Raw genomic sequence first — 22,068 nt, 5'->3', positions numbered from 1 at the left:
TACATAACTGCAAAAACTGATAAATCAGTTATAGGCATAAAAAAGAGATAACTTATACAAAAAATGGGAAAAAAAACCAAATTAACATAAATTTTAGTGTAAATGATGAAAGATTACGCTATGGCTTTTGGTCTGCTGCTATTTGCTTGCTGATCTCGTAAATTTTTATTTATAGATAAAAAGAAATGCTATAAAAAAACAAATAACTCAAGTAACATGATGATACATAGGCAGCATGTTAGCTAACAACTTGGCTAGGCAGCGGCCAAAGAAATTGAACACTTTTCTTGTAAATATCGTTTTTTGGTTCATTCCTTTCGATGGGTAAATTTGATCAGCTGATTATGGGCGGCAAGCAATGCTAATTGATTGATCGATGGGACACACTGATTGTTGGCTAAAATATAAATGACTAGCAATAATTGAAATGAATTGATAATACAAGGCAACAGTTAATACACAATAATCTTTTTTTTATGTCCTTTAGCAAGTCCCTAGTACTTTCTATCTCTTCTCTATCCACTCTGCACTTCTTCCCTGTCTTTCCTATTTCCTTTTAATATCTTCATCTTTTCTATCTCTTATTTATCTCCTCTCTATCCTCTCTCTATCACCTCTCTATCTCTTCTCTATCCCTCATCAATTTAATGTGCTGTTTTTACGAAATTCAATTGCAAAAACTATTTTTTTCTAACAACATTTTCCTCTTTAAATTCAAAATCATTCTTCAACCATTTTCCAATAAATTTTAAATCTTTTTTGGATAATTTTATGTGTGACTTAAAGTCATTTTTAATTTGAAGAAACTAACCTTGAGCTTGCCTAATAATTGATTGATTTAACTATTAAATTCATGTAATAAACTATTTCCTTTATCCTTTTTTTAACTATTTCTTTTTTAATCCCTAATTAAGAGTGCCTCAAAGCACAACTTTTAATTTTCTAAACTCTATTCAAAACTATTATTTTTCATTAATTGTTAAATTAAATTGACGATTGCTTCAAAACTCAAGGTTAATAGAATTCATTTAATCATTTGGTCATTTTCATAGCATACTTTTTTGCGTCGGGTAAGTTTTTTTTCTTCACTGTGTATTCTGTTGCCTTGTATTTAATTGTTGTTTTGTTTGAATTGTTTTTTGTTTGTTTCTTTTGATTTTAGTATGAACTAAGTTTAACAAACATACACACTCTCACACACACACACACATACACACAAAACACACATAGAAGACAAGTGTTTAAAATGAGAATGAGAAAACAAATGAGAGCACACATACGCACACACTTTATATTAAGTATATAAAGATTGTTCAACGGGTGAGGGGTTGGTGGGGAAGGTACACCATAACCATAAGCAATTTGTATGTGTGTATATCGACTGTGTGTTTGGCTGAGTGTGTGAATGAATGGAAAGTATGTATGTATGTAGATGTTGTGGATTCTGAACTCTTCTACACAGAGACTACTAACAACAAATCATGACGTGAATGTATATAGAATGTATGCTTGTATGTATGTGTATATGTAAACTTGACTTTCGATTTGACACTTGGGTGAATTGATTCGTGGTGACTTGTATTTGTATTTCAAATTGTTCAAAATTGTTTGTGAGCTGCAATAATGATCAAAAAAAAAAAAAAAAAAAGACGAGAGAATGTGGCTTCACACCAACAAAATTGTACTTACGCCGCTATTACTGTTGTTGTTGTTATTGTTGTTGTTATTATTGGCAGCAGCCATTCCCATATTTTTCTTTTTCACCAACTCCTCGGCACTCTTGATCTCATCAAGGGTAACACCCTGTGTTGAACGACGAGTCTCTCGAACTCTCTTGGCATGCGCTTTGCGTTGTGTTTCGCTTTCCTCGTCACGAACTGGCGGGACAAAGGATCTGAAACCACAAAAAACACAAGGACATTAATTAAGAAACTTATCTTAAGTTATTTTCGATAATTTAACAAACAAAAAAAAACATAGAACGAGCTGTTAGAGAAGAGCGCAGTATAGATTTATTTGACAACTCTCTGAAGGTAAAGGATTAATCTGGCAAAGCATTATTTCCCATCTTTGCATCGAGCAACAACATTTAACAAATTGAAATAACGAGTATGTTAAGACATTTCTAAAAAGCAGCTGTGTCTTTACTTGAAAAAGTTTTTGAAAATATTTCCCGCTGATTGTTTTGGTGGCGGTTTGGTCTGAATCTCTGCATCGCTGGTACTGGCAGTTGAGCTGCCGTTGTTGTTGTTGTTGCCGCTGCTGCTGCTGTTGACAGTATTTTGTGCTGCAACTTGTTGTTGACTTTACCAACCAAATTATTTTGATTAAAAATATGAATTTTCATAATATTTTCAAAATTTTAATCAATTCAACTTACCTGCGTACTGGTGGGAGTAGAACACCTGTTGATGGTGAATTAGGCATTGTTGTTGCTGTAGCTGCTGTCGTTGGTGTTGTCGTTGTTGTTGTTGTATTGAGCATGGCAACTGAAACTGGCGGTTTCCTGCACACACACACGCAGGGGATAGAAAGAGTAAAATATTATTATTAAATATTTTATCCATTTCGATTTGGAATCTCTCAATATCGTGATCTAATCATATATATTAAGATTAAAGAATAGACGACAAGGTGCGTTGCCTATAGTATATATATATGTGTGTATATAGTCGGAATGGTGCAATGAGTTGAGGAGTTGTGATTAGTTTTCTTTTTTTGTACTTAGAGAGATAGAGAGAGTGAGTGAATGGGTAGGTCTAAAAAGCTAAGCAAAAGCATAAATACACACAAGTTACAAGTTGTTAAGAGAGAGAGACAGAGAGAGTTAACATTATATAGTAATAGTAGTATTAGTAGTAGTTAAAGAATAGTAGTAGTATTAGAGTAGTAGGCATGACTATCTATCTATATCCTTTATAAACATTTGCTACTATACAGGCCTTTCTATGTCTTTTGTGCTAAACCCCGTTCAATTCATTAAATTGAAAACTAATACTTGTTGATTATTATCGATTATCTTACAAAATTCTATATATTAAGCACTTGGTTAAGTTGCATCCTAAAAGTATGCCCGAAAACTAGAAACAAAACTGAGTGAAGATCCCTAAATGTCAAACAAGACGGAATATATGCTTTCTTAGGCAGTATCAGTAAATTAGGTCGTCAATATGGATTGTAGTTGCAACATAACATAATCGACTGACATAATCGACTTTATCGTTTGCATCATTCCTGGCTCTAATTTGAATAGGTTTGGTACCACACAAAAACTTTTCTAATTTCACTACATTCATATACTTTTTTCCTGTGAAATTCTCTCTACATAAACATTCATAAAAATCAATCTAGGATGTCTAGGATGCCCGCGTCTAGTTTAAAATGAACTTTGTAAAATCTTTATTCCTAAATTTCTGGCCTGTATAGCTAACACACACACACACACACACACGCGCACACTCACACACTTAAAAACAAACCTGTATAGCTTTGTGTTATCTTTGAGTGAGGCCGATCTTTGTACAATATAGTTTTGACTTGACTGATTGGTAGATAGTCCTGCTGCTGCTGCTGTTGCCGCCGTTTGTTGTAAGCTTGTTGTTGTTGCAGGTGTTGCCAATGATGTTGGTGTTGATGATGATGTTGTTGTTGTTGTTGTTGTTGTGTTGTTGGTGTTGTGCATGGTGTTGGTGGTGTTTGATGTACTAGTTGTTGTTGTTGTGATTGGTGTTGTGATGATTGTTGTTGTTGTGATGGAAGCGTTTGTGGCAGCAGCGTATCCCAACAGCAGAGGGTTTTTATTGTTGTTGTTGTTCTGGTTATTATTGTTGTTATTGCTACTTAATATATTGTTGTTATTTGGATTCACAGCATTAGCATTCGAATTTGCATTTGCATTTGCATTGGCATTGGCATTGGCATGGCCTGTTGCAGTCGCTGGCAATATGGGACATGAATTTGCCTTTATGCGTGCACGCAGCTCATTATACTTTTGATAGAATCTGTGAGTTGGTGGGTGGTGTGCGGCGTGAGGCGTGCGGCAGGGCAGGGCAGGCGAGCGTTCAGATACGGATACACAGGTGATACAGGTTGTAGGCGCGGGGCGGCGGGCAGACGGGCAGTTGGGCGAGCGAGCGAGCGGGCAGGTTAGATTTGTTTGATAAAGCGTTTTTTTGTTTTTTGATGAATTGATTTTTGGTAGTGCGTTTTTTAATTTTTTATGTGTGTGGGAAGGTGGGTGGGAGAAGGGGAAGGGAAAGTGGAAGGGTGAGAGGAATATGTTTGAATTGGAATACACGGAAGAAAAGCAAAAACAAAATTCAAATTTGTAAATTAGGAAACAAAAATTGTTCGATATATGTATGTATGTATTATTTGGTTTTCTAATATTATTATTGTTGTTGTTATTATTGTTGTTCTTGTGATTGTGTGTTAATGCAGTTATAGCTTCACTTTCCCGTTTAACAATTATTAAATAAATACAACTAATAGGCAAAAACAAAAAAAAAAAAGAAAAAGAGGGCACAAAAAAAAGCTCAAAGCTAACCTTCTAAAACTTCTGTATATCAATTTGGTGTGTGTGTGTGTGTGTGATTCACAAACTTTTTGCGCCACAGCAATGAGACTTCTTGGCTAAATTTAAATGTTATTGTATAATTTGGCCTAAAACACGGTTATCGATAATTACATATGTATGTATATATGTATATGTACAAATTGAAGTGTATAGATAGATGAATGAATGAATGTATGTATGTATGTACAGTGTTTGTGTGTGTGTGTGTGTGTGTGTGTGTGTGCGATAGATAAGCAATGCAATCAATTTAGAAAGTGAAGCATTAACTGCAAAAACCCAATCAAATGAACTGACACATACAGAGATTGTTTTCTTTTCTCGATTTTTTGTGACTCAAAATATATATGTATGTATGTTGTATTAATAATGGAATAAACATTTGGTTAATCTAGAATATATATATGTATGTTATTTGCATACATATTCTAGATGGCATATATATATATTTATGAGTTGAGGGGTAAATGGGGCACGCATTTTGTCATTTCTTTTTCATATATGTTGTTTGTTGTTTTCGAAACTTACTTTTGATCATTCTCAAAACTTTGCGTACGTCGCAATATAACATCGTTGGCGCTCTCGTTGACACTCTTGTTGCTGCTAAGCTCTTTATCAGGAACTTCTATAGAACAAAAAACAAGATTTAATGATTGTATACAAATTAGATATTATTATGCAAAAACATACGATTTTTAGTGGGACTATCGTTGGGTGTACGTGGCATTTTACGTCGCCAGGGGGCTTCGTCCTCGACAGGATGTTCGGCGGCATGTATTTGCTGATTGGGCTTAACATTTTCGGCTGTAAATGGCCATATTATAATTGTTAGAAATCATATTTATAGTATTATATATATAACAAAAAGGAGTGAGTATTTTTTTTTTTTTTTTTTTTGGGCTTAGGCACATAGAAGAAGATATAAAGGGGAGAATCAACGCAAAACAAATGCCGACTACCTTCGCTCTCATCTGATAGACTTGTTGTATGTGAGCTTTCTGTAGAATCGCTAAGCTCTTCTGTTTCACTTTCCTCATCAACATCATCATCATTTACAACATTATCCACATCAATGTCTGGCGGTTTACTAGCAATATTTTCATCATCATCATCATCATCTTGGGGATTGGCACTTGGCTTCACAATGTCATTAGCTTCATTGCTCGAGCAATATGAGCTACTTGCAGCTGCAGTGTGTGCGTGTGTGCATGAGAGTAAATACAATCAAAGACAAGACACAAATAGAGAAAGAGATGGAGAGAGAGAGAGATAGAAAGACAACGAGAGATATGGACGCAGGAATAAAACTGAAATCTATCTATTAAGAATCTATCTATTTATGATGATCTTTTGATGATGCAATTTTTTGAATGTATGATTTGATTTGATTTTCTTTTGGTGCTTTTGACAAAAAGTGATGAGTTTGACACAACAAAAAGACTGCAGTGGCAAATGCTTTCACGTGTGTAAATGCTTCAAGAAAAGGAAGGAAACGAAAAAAAAAAATAGAAAAACAAGACACGAAACATAATAAAACACACACACAAACAAATCAACGCCCATGAGAACCTAAGAGAATGAATACGAGATAGAGACACAGAGAGAAAGAAAGAAGCGTAGGAAGGTATACAGGAACAGGACAAAAACACAAACCACAATGTTTGAGTGTTTGTTTGTCAATTTGTAAATAAAAAATACTTTTATATATATGTATCAAACGAATATATGTGCAAAATGCAAGTGCATCGTCATTTATCTGTGTGTGTGTGTGTTTGTGCTCGATAAATGGGATAAAGTAAAAAGTCGGGAAAGTGGAAAAAAGTGTTATGACCAAAATACACACCATCTTTTGTGGCATCAGTTCTCACTTCGACGCGCACCATTTTCGTGGGTGTCTTATCCACATGATTTTCAATTGCATCTGAGATTCTGCTAAAAAAAAAATGGGAACAGGAGAGAGAGAAAGAGAGAGAGAGGGAAATAATTAATTAACAATCCAAAGAGGCTTTTCCAATTTGATTCAACTTACCTGATTTGACTAGATGGACGCCGTTTATTGCGCTTATTGGCACGCAATTCTTCCAGGAATTTAACCATTTTACGATCAGCCACATCAATGCACGATTGTCCGGCATAATTGCGTATATCCATATCCGCCAGAGATTCAACCAACATCTCGGCTGTCTCCTTTTGACCCCAATGCGCGGCCGCATGCAGCGGCGTCCAGCCATCATTATCCTGACGATCGACATTACCACGGCCGGCAAGCAAAAGGCTTAGCACATTCTTATAGCCCTTGGCAGCGGCCACATGCAACGGTGTTGCACCAGTCTTTGGATGCGGCCTATCCACTTCGGCTGCATCGCTGCGTAACCATTTCTTGGCATCACTCAACATGGCCAGCTCTTCGGCTTTGCGTGCCTGCTCCACATCAATATTTAGCTCCTGCACCACTTTCTCCATGTAATCAATCATCCCCAAATGCTGCACATCAATGGCCAGATCCAAAGCCAAATCGCCATCGCTATTTACAGCGGCAACTTCGGCTCCATTCTCCACCAGATAACGTGCTATGCTCACAAAGCTAAAAGAAAAATTGCCAACTTTGAGAAAAACCAAGTGGAAATTCAAAGTTTTTTCCATTTACTTACCCACAGGAAGCAGTGGCATGTAAGGGCGTCCAGCCCTCATTATCCTGACGATTAATATCGGCACCATGCTCCACCAAAAACTCAACCATATCCAGATTATCGTCGATACAGGCCTGCAAAACAACAAAAACCGTTAGCATAAAATAATATATGCATCTAATCTACATATAATCATATCGAATCGATATCGGGGAGTGTCGAATCTGTTTGCTCTCTTTCTCAGTGCTAATTGTTAACGACAAACCGTCATTTGGCATGCAGAGCACCCGACAAGCAGAGTGGCGCAGTGGAAGCGTGCTGGGCCCATAACCCAGAGGTCCGAGGATCGAAACCTTGCTCTGCTATGTGGAAATCTTTTTTTTTTTATAACTATATATTTTTATTTTGTTTTTCTATACATTGTTTTTCATTTTTTAAACCTTGCTCTGCTGTTTTAATTTTTTTTATTTTTAAAGACTCAAAGCAAATTTTACATTTTCACATTGTTTGCCTTTTAGTCAGTGAAATAAAAAGTAATTGCAAATTTTCTTGACTTTACACCTTCCCTATATTTTTATATTATTCTTCATTCATTTGAGCACAATATTAGCCACAAATAGAAAATTTGAATCCTTTCATTAAATTACAAGATTTAACAAAATTATCCTCTACAAAATTGAGTGAGAAAAATTAAAAATTAATAAAGCTTGGCATGTTTAAACAAATGTTTTCTTAAATCTTATTTTTGAAAAATTTAAATATTTATATTTTAATTCAGTTTTATCTTCTTTTTTCATTACAAATTCTCCCCACAAACTGGTTTCAGCCTGGCCGAAGTTTGTATACCCTTGCAAGAGTCATAACCGATTTAAAACAAATGTATTAGAGATTGTAAAATGTTTTTGCTGCCCAAAATAGTTTTTTGGGTCAATTATTCCAATGATATAGTCATCAGATTTTAAAGTAATTGGGCAGAATCAATTAGTTCTGATTTTTCGTTTTCTATATTTTAGAAGAATTCGAATTTTTGTAAACGAAATATTTAAACAAATATGAGACGGAAGCACAATCATCCTGTGGTTCTATCTGCATGAAATATTTCTCTATATACGGACCGATCAATCTTCGACTAATCCTTTTAACATTGAGTAATCAATTGCATCAGCTTTTATAAGAGTTCTTTTTGTATTTTTTGCTTTTTGTATAAGAACCAAGAAAATGTATTTTAATAGCTTTGCACAACTCAAATTTGTTTATCTTGCTAAAATGTTAAAATAAACATATATACATATGTATATCTACAATATATATATGTACTAGACACACTCTCATAGTATAGGTAGAGAGAGAGAGAGAGAGAGAGACAGAGAGAGAGTGACTCCAGCATGGGCATGTTGTTTATGCGGATTTCCGTTGAATTGAAGACACATTCGTCCGTCTGGCCAGCCAGCGAGCACACCAACACCAAACAAATCCCAAAACGATGATATCATCGCCGGCGAACAAGCGGAATGGCGGGCGGAGGAACAGTCTTCTGTCGGTCGGTCGGTCTACAGTGGCTGAGGCAGGGCGCTTCTTTTTCGCGTACCGCTATCTAACCAAAATGAACCCAACCCAATAACAATAGCGTACAACAACAACAACTAGTAGTTGAAATGCCGATAAGCATTCTTTTGCAAAAACAGAAAAGAAACATAACAAAAGCAAGCTCGCTCCAACTCTACTATTCCAATCATCGTTGTCGTTGTCGTCGTCGACTGGTCCTACTCCTCCGTCTTCTGTTCCTCCTCCTCCTTCCCTTTCACCTCCTCATACACATTTGCTTCGTCGTGGCCGCCTTTTATATAGCCATGATAAGAGCACGTTGGAGGCATTAAAAATCAAATGACCGATTTTCGTTATTGTATTTGTTGCTTGCCCCACCATATGTTAATTTACTTCATTTGTTGCTTTTTCAAAAACCAAACTCACACACACAAATGAATCTAAAAGCAATTTTCATTTCGCAGTAAAAACGCATAAAACAAAAAACCGAATAAAAGAATCAAAAAAAGAGACCAAAATGAACGAAACAGAACAAATGGCTGAACAATTTGTAAATCTGGAACTCAGCCAATTAATTAATTATGAACAATTTTGATAAACTGACCAACCAACCGACCAAACGATCACAACCAAGGGTATAAAGTGATGCCCACCCACGCAGCAAACCACCAACAGCCATCACATCCTCATCATGATGATCATCATCATAATCATCACCATCACCAATCATCAAATGAAAGACATTGGCATGCAAAATTTGACAAATCTTCTGTTTAGTTGTAGTTGTCTGAGGGTCTAAAGATTCTTCTAATCATAGAGAATTGGCATCTCTTAATGTCACAGAGCAACAAATTCTGAGCTATTTCCATTTGCATCATTGAAAGCGAATTTTCTTGGCCAGAGGCACAGCACATTTGCATGCTAAGTTTAGCCTTTTGTTTTTTTGGCACGCCATTGAGAGAGCGCCAGTCAGCCAGCCAAAAGCCCACTAAGCGGCATTTTTCCCAACTGAAAATGTTATTCACCTCCGCATTACGTATACGCGCAGTATGCAATGTAAAAGTTGTTGAGACAGCAAAAGCCGCCCGCAAAGCTTAGCGTAGCTCTTCCACACTCAACACCAATCCTTCTTTTCATTGTGTTCATTCATATAATCCATAAACTAAATATTTCTCACCAGCCCCTTTTCCTCTCGTCCGTCAGAATCAAATTCATATGGCGATCCCTGAAGTAGGCTATAGAATTAGCCATGTCATACATGTTATTATCCTTTAAATATTTCAATGGACCATTATATTGAACACTTTCACTGTAAGGCTATTCATGTCAATTACAACACTTTTAAATGTCTGGCATGATATATTTTAGGGAAACATCATTTAGCAATAGACTTGTTTAGATCAAATTTTATAAGTCGATGAACCCTTCTGCGGCTTTGCTTTTTAAATGTACTTTTGCTAATGCCATGTTTTATATGTTTTTCATCGAACTTAATCATTGTTCAAGTCAGGGCAGATTTTACATACATATACAAAACTAAGCAGAGAATAATATTTAGTCGATCAAGGTTTGTGTTAAACTTAAAAGTTGCTACTGCAACTAAATTTAGTTCTAGTTTATATTTTAGTAACATTTTTAAACATGGCTAACTCATTAGCTTGAAGGAAAAACTATGTGTGCTGTCAGCTTACGGAAGTATCTAAAGAATGAAAGAGATGGAAGACAAAATATTATAGTGCTTCCACACATTGTTTATTATGTTTTTAACAATACACACAGTGCTTTAATTTGTATCCAATTTTAATCAGCGATATTGCGAAATGTCTTTGATGGACCATCAAAAACATTTACATTATGTATTAGAGTTAAAAAATCATGAAACGCAACATATTTCATATAATTCCATAGATTTTGTAGAAGGCATCTAGCCCAACTTAATCAATCAATGAATCAATTCAAAATCCACATATTATTATTAGTACATATTTCAAAATAAATCAACGGGAGTTAGGGGTATTTATACAAATGTATGCTTATACTTTGTTAGTTTCGATTCTAAGAACTAATTTTCAAAACAAAAGTAATGTACTAAATAAAATGGCTCATTGTTCCACCGACTTACGGTTGTATTTGGGTCTTATGCATATATGTACATATATATATAAATATTATTTTAATTTGATTGCCGCCATAATGGGATTTGGATTTGGAAATATTCAATGGCTAAATTGCCTAACCGCTTGAGTTCCATAAACTTTCAAATTAAAATTTTGGCATCACACAGACTAAAAAGAGATTCTACATAAACCATATGATATATCTAGTACATGTATATACATATACATACATACACACGCGTTCTGTGCGTTCTGCGTGTGCGTTTAAGGCATTTGTTGCTGTTCGCTCACTTGTTCATTGGAGGTTGCTTCGCTTGCTGCGCCACATGAGCCGACCCATCAACAACAAAATATACATATATATATATACATACAAACATATATATCTGATATATTGCAAGCCTTCATATTTTGTTCTAAAAATCATACATTTTGAAATGAAAGTGGACCGCCGGTCATTGGGGCTCTAACACAGAAAAAAACATTTAGTTGCCAAGAATAAAACGAAATATAATAGGAAAGGGAAAATACAGTCGAACCCCACTAAATTGTAATAATCATTATTGAACTAAACCAAATTAAATGAAATTACCGCAATGGACACTCTGTCATATTTTTAAATACAACAAAATCTAGTCTATGTGTAGAATTCGGAAGACTTCTTGTGAATATATCCACACATATGTATGTAGATTTGTGAAGTTCTGTGACTCAGGTCTGTATGCCCGTCCCTGTTATTCGAGGAAATATTATTTTCAATTCATATCCTGTATTATAAACGCTCAGATCCACAAATAATTACACATTTTCAATAAACATTTATAATAATTATACTTTACTTATGTAAATACACAAATACACTATAAAACCCTAAAATTTAGCTTTAATAATTAATCTAAATAATTATAACCAAGATTGCTATTTATGTATCGCCAAATTTTGTTCTAGATTAAATTATTCATAAAGAAAGTATTATTAAATGTAAAAAAAACCAGAGGGACGGGGTTAACTTCGACCGCGACGAAGTTTGTATCCCCTTGCAAGTTTATTTTGTTAATCTTTCCTTACATATAGCTCAGGAAATAGACGAAGTTATGAAAAAAGTGACTTTGCCGTTTGTATGGAAGCTATATGATATAGTGGTCCGATCCGGCTGAATCCGAGATATACAAACTATGCAGTATATACAAGTCTACATGCAAGCTCTGTAGCCCTAACGGTCTAGAAAGAGTTTGCGTTGATCCAGACGGACAGATGGACAGGCATGGCTATTTTAACTCGTCTCGTCGTGCTGATCAAGAATATATATACTTTATATGGTCGAAAATGCTTTCTTCTATGCGCTGCACACTTCTGACCAAAATTAATATACCCTTTTTGCAAGGGTATAAAAAAGTATCCAATTGTGCAGTTAATCCAGGGTTAATTATTGATAGAAAACATATCTGTATATTGGTACAAAACCAGCTTCAAAAAATAGCAGTATAATTTGAAAATAAAAGATATATGTAACAAAATATATATCTGAGATTTTAATTGAAGAATTGAAACTTGAGTTTTACTAAATTGAATTTTAAAGTATTTAAGATCTAGTCCAAGTAAATTAATATTCGATTGCTTTGGTTTTGTTGATGTACAGGATGCAAACATGGAATCCTATCAAGTAACCAACCAAACGTTTGTTTGATCAGGTTAACCCAAAAACAGGCAACAGTTCTTCCAAAATCCAAACAATTTTTCTATTAGTTCTAAGGAAAATACTTCTAACCAGTACATTACAACAACCTGGATTGGCAAAAAACGATCTGGCCCTATTTTTGGTGGTAAACTCAACATCATATTTAATGTTTAAACGAAGGTCACATTCTAGGTCTATATACGATAACATAATGTTCCACCAATTTGGTATTGGCTGTACATTTCAATGGTAAGGTAGGCCAATATGAAAAATGTTTTTGATCTGGATTCAAACGGCTTTGGCTAAAAAGTTTTCATAAGAATCGATACTTAGATTTCAAAACTTGAGTATACACAGTATAATTTTATTTCCAAATGAGAGTTATGAGAGGTAAGATATATCCAAAATCTTGCTAGGCCGAATTCTATTCAAATTGTATGTACTCCTTTGAATTAATTAATGAGTTTTCAATTATATTGTTGAAGGAACTAAATAAATTCTTATAATCGAGTTAATTTTTACCGTTTTCCTCTTTATTTGAAGTGTCTTCGAAAATACTTTTACATTGAAAAGTATGTAAGTGTGTAAATAAAGTGGTGCTATTGTTATTATCGCCACTGTATATCCTTCCCTAGAGATCAGAGGGTATTAAAAAGGCCACTAGTCAGCTGAATCATTTCAGTCCACACAATTCTGAAATTCTCCCAATACGTTTTCTCTTGTGTAAAAAAAAGCAGGGTGTGAAAAATATTTACCAGATCATCATTATGATCATCGCCAGCATCAAAGATACTTATCATGACTGGGCAAAAATATCTCCCTACATACATACATATCCATATGTATATGCTCTAGCAAGATTAGAGAATGTAAATTATGCGAAAAATTTTATGCGATCTGGAAAATTTAGTATAGAACATTTTCCAAATAATACCAGACAGAGACAGAGTGAGTGAATGAATGGAAGGTGGCTATTTCTGGGCCTATGTCGTCATAGATGTTGGCAGCAGTAGACTGACTTGTTGCTTCTGTTTAATAGCAAAAAAGTTGGAGTAGATGTTGTTGGCCGAGATTTGAGAAGAAGAAGGAGAGAGGCCTACGGCTGTAAAAATGAAACATATTTAATGGCATATATGTATAAATTTTAAAGTTGTTGTTGTTGATGTGATTTGCTTGAAATGGTATTATGCAATGCACACACACATACAGAGAGAGAATAAATCGCACATTGCAGACATCAAATTGTATATAGGAGAATGATTTTCATTTTGATCATTCGCAAGATTTTGTGTTCAAGCATCGTTTGTTATTTTGGGTGTAAAACAGCAAACGAGAAATAAATCAAATCAAGTGTAGCCAGCCAGCCAGCCAGCATCCATTTATATACAACCAAAAAATAAATATATATACACATAAAGAAACACGCGCTGTGAATTCTTGAGGATGTTTGATTTGTATCTGTATTTGTTGCTAGCGGCTCTCTCTCTCTCATTCTCTGTCTGTCTGTCTCTCTTCCTCAGTGCGTTTAAAACAGCTGTACGATGTGTCGGTCGATCCGTCATTCAGTCAACCGACAGTGCGTCAGTCAGTCCATCAAGAACCGGGCCAAGGTTAGAAAATACGTCAAAATAAAAAACACGTTAGCCAAGTCATAGCCACTGACCAAGCGACCAATCAAACAAGCAAATATTTTTACTTTTCGTTTATGTTCACGCATTGAGGGGTCAAGCCAGGACGACTCCAACACACACGCACACACACACACTTCCATTTTGGTCAACAATTTTCAATTTCTAGTGCACGATTATTATCAATAATTATATGCATTCGAAACAAACAACTTGACAAAATAATTAGCTAATTTATGCATCTCGTATTCAAGAAAAAACAACTAATTGACAGATAAACGACAAAATCAAATGCAATAAATTTTACAAATCAATTACATTTAAGGCCGAAAATAAATGCAAAATGATTGTATATTGAAGAGATCTATAAACTTGTTGCATCGGAGGATAATATCATCTTCCTCACAACTGATTTTGGGCCAAGGTTAAAAAGTACGCCGAGTCATTTGGGCAACAGACTTTCAAGAAACGGCAAAAACAATCAAATTTATATAAATATTGCCAAGTATTATTTCTTTCACTAAAAATACTTTTACATGCGTTCTTCTTTTCTTTAAATTGTTCCTCCCTTTTTTTGCCCCTCTCGTTTCAAGTGCTCTCCCAATGTAGAAATTGGGTAAAGCTTCAAATAGAGATTTAAGTAATATTTTAAACTAGATAAAGAAGGAGGCTACCTTGTGAGACACATTTTTTTTTAAAACTATATTTAAACCTAAATTTTGATACCCAAGAGCAAAATTACAGAGCCATAAATTTCCTGTGTTTTCTATTAATTAAACTGAACTGAACCTTTGACCTTCAAACTAATTAATGCAACATTTTTATAAAATATTTGAAGAACTTACAAATTTGATTTGGAATCTATTTGATGGAAATAAATATATGTATGTATATACATATATTATATATAGGCACTAATTATTGTTCACATCTGAATGCCTCTCCACGGTGGCCCACGTAAATATGAATTTGGTGGAATGTGTTTAAATATAGCCCGAATTTATATACATACATATATAAACCATATACACAAATTCTGATCTTCAAATTATGCGATGACCATGCATTATCCTTGAACTAAGAAGAAAACTCTCTATATAATAATTGTGCATATAAATTTATACAAACATATACATATGTACATATATGTAATTTTTTATGGCTATTTCTTTGCTTTTTCTCGTCCCAGTTGGAGGCCTCAAATTTAGTCACACAGAGTGATTTTTTTTTTCGTTTAATGTCAACGGACAAAATTTGTTTTTGCAGGCCAAAAGAAATTCAAAGTCGGCATGGATCCACGCCCCCATCTCCGCCTCCGCCTCCTCTTAAACACCTTCGACTTCCTTCTACACTTGCCATTGAAAATGGCATGCAGGTATAATGGCTCCTCTTGGCTTGTTGTTGGTTTGCTAGTTTTGTGTTTGTCTTTATGAATGAAAGGCAAACGCACACACGCACACACTGGCAATACGAGTGAAAATTGTTTCGGCATGTTTGTTTTTGTTTTCCCATGTGTGTGTTTAAAAAGAAAGCATTGGAAAACACACACATAATACCGGAAGCAAAACTTTATCGCCACGATATTTATATACTCTTCTCCAATCGGTTAATCCTTCTCATTATTTTCCCCAAAGAACTTTCTTTTGCGAAATCTATTTTAGATTAATTTTTTGGGCTCAAATCGATATTTTTAGTGGGGAAATCGGTCTTGGCTATCAATATTTTGCAATTATGGGCGGAAGAAATTTCACCTTACGGCTAAAATCAATATTTTTAGAGATTAGAAGATTATTAAAAATCGGTCTTAACTCTCGATAACTTGTGGTTTAGGAGGTAAGAGGGGGGAAATCCTCTCATTCCCTCCCCCTGTTTGTGACTGATCTAGAATATATATACATACATATATGGATCTCTGGAGACCTTCGAAGTTGTTTTAATACAACTTTCACAGATATTTGTTTGTTATCAATTTTATATTTACGTTCAAGAACCCGTACGAGGTATTTGGTTTGTAAATTTAACAAAATAAAAACTGGATTCTTATACATAGATTAAACTTGAAGGCAATTGAGAGGACTTGGATTTCTAACCATAGGGTCCGAAGCAATTTACCTCTCAATTTACCAGATCACAGTTTTTTCTTTCCCTTTTACCCGTCTACTTCTGCTCTACCCTTGGCTTAAATGGGGGCTCGATACCTTTTGAAGCAAAACTCGTGAAATGTATTTCATCTTAGCAAACATTTTTTTTATTAATTCAAGCAACCCTTTTCGCAGTTGAATTTTTTGGTAAGGGTATAACAAGTGCGGGCGTTTTGTCGGTTCAGTTGTTTGCTCTGGTGAATTGATTTGCAAAGTAGAAAAAAATTGTAGTAAATGCCAACGATGAGTTAATTAATATAATAAATGCAATCAAATTCAGGTTTGTGGTTTAACAACAACAAACAGCCGCAGGCAGTAATAGACCGATCGACCGCCAAACCGACCGACCAACCGACCGACCATCATCATCATCATCGTCGTGGGTTACACCGCAGCAGCATACAACAATATGTGCCAGGTAATTCAAAACTTTTTGCCCAGTTCCCCCCATTGTTATTATTGTTATAATTACAGTCTATCTCCACCGCCTTCCCCATGGTGTCCCACCCACACCCATGGTGTGCCCCTCACCTCTATTTTATACTTTCTTTGTCTCTCTCCATCTCACTCTCTGTCTCTCTGTCTTTGTCGCACTCTCACATTATTCAACAAATTAGCATCTGGTTAACAAGTGCGCCTCGGTTAAATAGTGAAAATCTACTCGACTTTTAACCGGCGAGAGACAATAACATAGCATAATTAAAATCAATTATCAAGAATTTCAAAGAGCAAACAGTAAACGCAATATGTATGCGTACTAGAATAAAAGAAAAATTAACTCTAACCGAATTAAAAACTTTTTGTTGCTTCAATACCTAAAAGAAGTTTCTACCTGAAATGTCAAAATTTTATCTTTAAATGTTTTGTTAAAATAGTAAAGTTCTACTTATACCAATTGTGGTCCGTAGTGTTTCCAGATTTCGAGAATACTTAGCGAGGGGCTTATATCTGTTATCTTATATCTGTTGTTTGATAGGCTGCTTAGAATTTAAACTGTTTTCAGTGTTTTATTCAGATTATTAAACACCTTCTATATTACAATAAAAGTAACAATTTCAATTCAAATTAAGAAATTGGCGCTCGCCAATATATGCACATTAGTTTTGAGCACGTGTTTCATAAACAAATTGCAAATACAACAACAAAATTCACAAATCTATTTTCCAATGAATAAAAAGTTTTTCCACCTTAATGATGAAGGTTTTTAAACGTTTGAGATAGAAAAATCTGCCCTGAACTTTTGCATTATTTTTTAAACTTTTTATTTGATATCTCATCAAATATCAAAGGGGTTTGCAATTTTTTTAGGTTTTTTTTTTGATTTTATAATGCCAAAGATTTTAGTATTTTCACGCGAAGGCAAAAGCAGAAAAACAAACAGTAAAAAAAAAAATTCAAGAGAACAAATAAAGAAAAATGAAAATGATTTTGCGAAAATCTTTTTTCTCGCATACACACAGACTGGGCGTGTGTGTGTGCGTGTGTGTTAAAGTCTGTGTATTGTATATTTTTCTTGGCATTTAAAAATAGAAAATTTTTTGTATTTTTCTTATTTAATGTATGCGCCGCCGTTTTTCGCTGTTCGACTGTTTGACTTGTAAATCGTCGGTTTGCATTAGAAATTAGATTTGTTTTCTCTCTCTCTCCTGTCTCTCTCTTTCTCACTCTTTCTATTTGTTAATGTTTTAGTTGTTGTTGCGGTGATGAAACCGCAGAAGGGAACGAATCAAGACAAATGGAGGGAGAGGAAGAGAGCACAAGAAACAAGAACAACAGCAACAACAGCACCAACAACATGGGAACTAAAGAGTTACGCATTGGAACAGTGGGTTGAGATCGATTGCAAATGATTTCCACAATAGAAAACCACCTATTCACCCATCACACTCCAATCTGATTGCCATTTTTGAGAGCCGAAAATAACATGCCTTAGAATCGGAACGATCGGGATCATTTATTAATTTATAATGCATGCACACTGGATAAAAAGAACATGGAGTGAGTGAATTTAAATGTGGGTCGCATTACTTTTTTAAAAGCATTCGAATTATCGGTAAATGTTTACTATTACTACTCGGGCCCAAAACGCGCTTAAACTACATAATTTTGGTATCAAACGAAAGAGAAAAATTGCACGAGCACGACCTCAGGTGCGCCTTGGCGATTTATTTCGTAGTTTTTGAGTAATTAACAAAAGAAAATTAATATTTTTAGCGGGACTATAGCTAAAAGTAGCTTTTTCCGGCTAAAAAAAGCTGTTCAATTTTGAGATGGTGTTGCCAAATGCCGAATTTAGGATACTCGAATACGCGGGCTTTTTTGAATCTTTTGTTCGCACTATTCTCAACAAACGAAAATATTGTTGAGTTTACAATATTTCTTGATTTTATAGAACAAATATAGTTTAGAATACAATATTCGGCTGCCAGAGCAGCCGAATATTCCTCGACTTTTGAGTTTAGATTAAAATATTTGGCTACCAGGGCAGTCAAACAGCGCGCCAAATAAAAAATAGCGTTTGACAACACTGAAATCTAGCTTTACCCGATTTTTCCACTTTTCAACACTGAAATCTCGAGTAGTAATAGTAAACATTTACCAAATGGGTTATAAGAAAGCCCAATGACCAGCACAATATAATCAATTTAATAATGTTGCTATGAAAGTAAAAAAATATATTAAACAACACGAAAACCAATGTTTTCACTCTCATGGAATTAGAACTAATTTGCCAACACAGTAATCAAATAAATCACCCAAGTAAAATTGCTTTTAATGAAAGACGAAGTTTCCTCCCCAACGGATTCGGCACTGATTTCAGCCAGCTTAATTTCATGTCGTGCACTGAAGCTCTAGAAAACAGTGAACTCTCGAGCAGTGAAAAGGATCAATCATGTAAATTTAGGGTGAAAAAGGGTTTACATTTTTGTCTTCGACGATAAAAATGATATCAGTTTTATTATGAATATGTAAAGACAAATCTGAATCTTCTTAAAATTCCCAAACTTTCAACAACATCTGACTCACTGTGCAGCAAAGAGTGCGTGAAAGAAAGAGAGAGCATGAGAGAAATGAGTGTGTTTTCAATGAGAATTCGCGGCAAAAGTTTTGAAATTGCAGCCATGCCTTTGTTAACCCCCTCGTCCTCGACCCTGCTTACAATTCCCTTACCCGTACAGAATCTGACGTAAGTTAATCAAAAGGCGTAATCCACAAAGGGAGTAAGTGGGTGGGTAGTGGGTTGGTTGAGTCGAAGAGATAAGAACTCACCTGATGTAATGCCGTAAGGCCATCCACATTAGCTGTATTAATATCGGCGCCTTGCTCAAGCAATTGAATCACCTCATCCTTATCGCTGGATAGGCAGGCGGCCAAAAAGACGCAACCGGAGCTGAATTTGATCCTGCGCCCATGTTCATGACGTGGTGAGGGAGCCGCTCGATTTGTGTCCGATTCTTCCCAGCGTTTTAGCTGCTCGGCTCGCTTCATCATCGCTGAATTGCTACGTGTGTCCAGTGTGGACATTTTGTGGCTGTTTTTTGTTGTTGTTCTTGTTGTTGCTAATTGTTCCTATTCCCTCTCTCACTCCCTCTAGGGTCAAAGATGTGGCGCCTAATCTTTGTGAGATTTGTTGTTCTTGTTATTGTTGCGGCTTTTTTAACTGGGAATTTATTGTTGTTTTATTTGTATATAGGTATTTTTTTTGTTGTTGCTGTTGTTTTTGTTTTTTTTTTTTTTTTGTATTTCCTAAAAACTTTTTTTAGAGAAATGCTTCACACTTTCGATTTTGATTTGTTGTTTTTTTTTTTTTTGTTTCGTTTTGTTTTTCCTGTCAATGATGATGATTCTCCACAAAACTCTCCTCCTTCTTCGCTTGTCTCCTTTGCTAATTATTATTTTTTTCTTCTGTTTACACTCGATTCTTGGCATGCGTACGTGTGTGTGTGTGTTTTATTCCTTTCTGCTTTTGTGCGCTTTATCAGCTACAACTTCTTGGCGCTTCTTCTTTCTCTTCGTTTTTTTTTTGTATTTTTTTATCGTATTTCTTTTGCACTTGGCTGCACACACACACAATCTCAAAAAATGAACTCAACTCAACTACTACTACTCACTCACGCTCTCTCACTCGCGCTCACACGCACAACACACAGTTGCATTGGCAATTGTTGCTCTCTCTTTTGCTCTTGCGGCAATTGTGATTTTGTTGCATTTATTACACATTTTTTATTTGCGTTCGTTTTCAAAACATTTCAGCACATAAATGCTGTTTTGCTGCTGCACGCTGCAATAAACAGAAAAAGAAAACAACAAAAAAAATTGCAATACACACTTATTAATGATTAGTAAAACTTTAGCTTTTCCAAAAACTAAAAGAAAATATGTACTTTTTTTTCGTTGATATCGCTTTACTTTGTTTTTTTTTTTTCTCTCTCTTTCTCGCTTTTATGCTCTCGCTCTGCGTATATACATATGTAGTGTATATGTGTGTGTGTTGCCTATGTGAATGTGCGCGTATATGTGTGTGTTACCAATTTGACATAAATTCAACAGCCGCGACGCTGACGTCGCGACTCGCGAGTAAATAGAACGAAAGATGGCAGCAAAAGCCGCTGCCGCTTTTATATATGTATTTTTCTTTTAACAATTTTTGTTCTTTCTTCCTTCAATTTCACACTTTACATAATTATGCATTGAATGAATTAAAAATCAAAAATAAGAAAACCGAAAAGCATTTAATCTGAAAGCGCGTAATTATGTAAAGGCATTTTACAGCACTTTACCAACGCACACACACACACGGTCCAAAACACATACACACATGCACACCAACTCGCACACACAAACACTTACGCACGTAGAGAAAAATGGATTGCAGTAGAAATTTTTCAACACCAAAAAAAAAAAAAAAATACAACAAAAAAAAAAAAAGCGAACGCACCTCTCTAAGACCACAAGCGCAACTTGGTTGGATTTATTGCACATTAAACTTAACGCTTTGACTGCGGCGTGCAATGCACAAGTAATTCACTTCATTTTGCATATTTTCCCGATGGTTTTCCTTTTTCCCTGTCAATTCTTTTCTTTTTTTTCTCTTTTCTGATTTATTTCCGCTCGTCAACACTGCGATAGCACGACCTTCTCGCTCGAAAACAAAAACAACAATGCAGCGAATTCGACTCTCTCTTCGCTTCATTTGGCGCTCTCTTTTCAAATTTCGCTCTTTTTGCTGGCAACAATAACCACCAGCACGTTAATTCGCCTAGGCAGCCCGAATTCGCTTAGCAATTCTTAAATTCGCTTTGCAATTACGAATTTCGCTTAGCCATATTAAATTAAGTCGCCTTGATTTGACTAAATTTGAAATAATATTTGTGGATTTATTTTTTAATCTACCAGTGTTTAACAATATAAAATCTGTAGACTTATAATAGCGAGTACATAAACCACTCTATTAACATTCTGAGCCCGAAAGAAGGCAATTGTTTAAATTGATATTTTTAAAAAAAGGGACGTTCTTATTGAAAAATTTTGTTAAACTCAAATCTAAATATATTATTTAATATTAAATATTATTTGACATGCACAATTTTGAGGCTATTGATATCCAAATGCCATTCCCAACCAGGGTAAATGTTTACTATTACTACTCGAGATTTCAGTGTTGAAAAGTGGAAAAATCGGGTAAAGCTAGATTTCAGTGTTGTCAAACGCTATTTTTTATTTGGCGCGCTGTTTGACTGCCCTGGTAGCCAAAT

General features: G+C 35.1%; 1 protein-coding gene and 1 non-coding gene across 24 annotated transcripts in view; one reads left to right on the top strand and one right to left on the bottom strand.

Moving 5' to 3' along the window:
- The window catches only part of Mbs (Myosin binding subunit), a 43,588-nt gene extending 22,121 nt beyond the window's left edge, over positions 1–21,467 (bottom strand). For 4 of the 23 annotated variants that reach the window (XM_068293614.1, XM_068293631.1, XM_068293697.1 and 1 more), the window contains exons 1-12: positions 21,252–21,465; positions 19,583–20,594; positions 7,225–7,337; positions 6,603–7,157; positions 6,417–6,505; positions 5,533–5,760; positions 5,264–5,377; positions 5,102–5,198; positions 3,480–4,001; positions 2,381–2,506; positions 2,149–2,304; positions 1,690–1,894 (exon numbers count right to left, since the gene is read on the bottom strand). In XM_068293614.1, coding sequence (XP_068149715.1) covers positions 1,690–1,894; positions 2,149–2,304; positions 2,381–2,506; positions 3,480–4,001; positions 5,102–5,198; positions 5,264–5,377; positions 5,533–5,760; positions 6,417–6,505; positions 6,603–7,157; positions 7,225–7,337; positions 19,583–19,837 — 2,460 coding nt within the window. In that variant the 5' untranslated portion in view covers positions 19,838–20,594; positions 21,252–21,465. Of the gene's footprint in view, positions 1–262; positions 398–1,689; positions 1,895–2,148; positions 2,305–2,380; positions 2,507–3,479; positions 4,002–5,101; positions 5,199–5,263; positions 5,378–5,532; positions 5,761–6,416; positions 6,506–6,602; positions 7,158–7,224; positions 7,338–19,582; positions 20,595–21,251 lie in introns of those variants that run through there. The other 19 variants (XM_068293647.1, XM_068293656.1, XM_068293713.1 and 16 more) reach the window with 12 other exon arrangements.
- Positions 7,497–7,568, top strand: TRNAM-CAU (transfer RNA methionine (anticodon CAU)). Its single transcript has one exon. It is a non-coding gene; the product is annotated as a tRNA-Met (tRNA).
- Positions 21,468–22,068: the final 601 nt, after the last annotated feature.

The sequence above is a fragment of the Drosophila tropicalis genome, unplaced genomic scaffold (genome assembly GCF_018151085.1).
Source record: "Drosophila tropicalis isolate 14030-0801.00 unplaced genomic scaffold, ASM1815108v1 contig_1190, whole genome shotgun sequence".
Taxonomy (NCBI): Eukaryota; Metazoa; Arthropoda; class Insecta; order Diptera; family Drosophilidae; genus Drosophila; species Drosophila tropicalis.
Note: the sequence above shows the minus strand (reverse complement) of the source record. Positions and strands in the feature narration are given on the sequence as shown.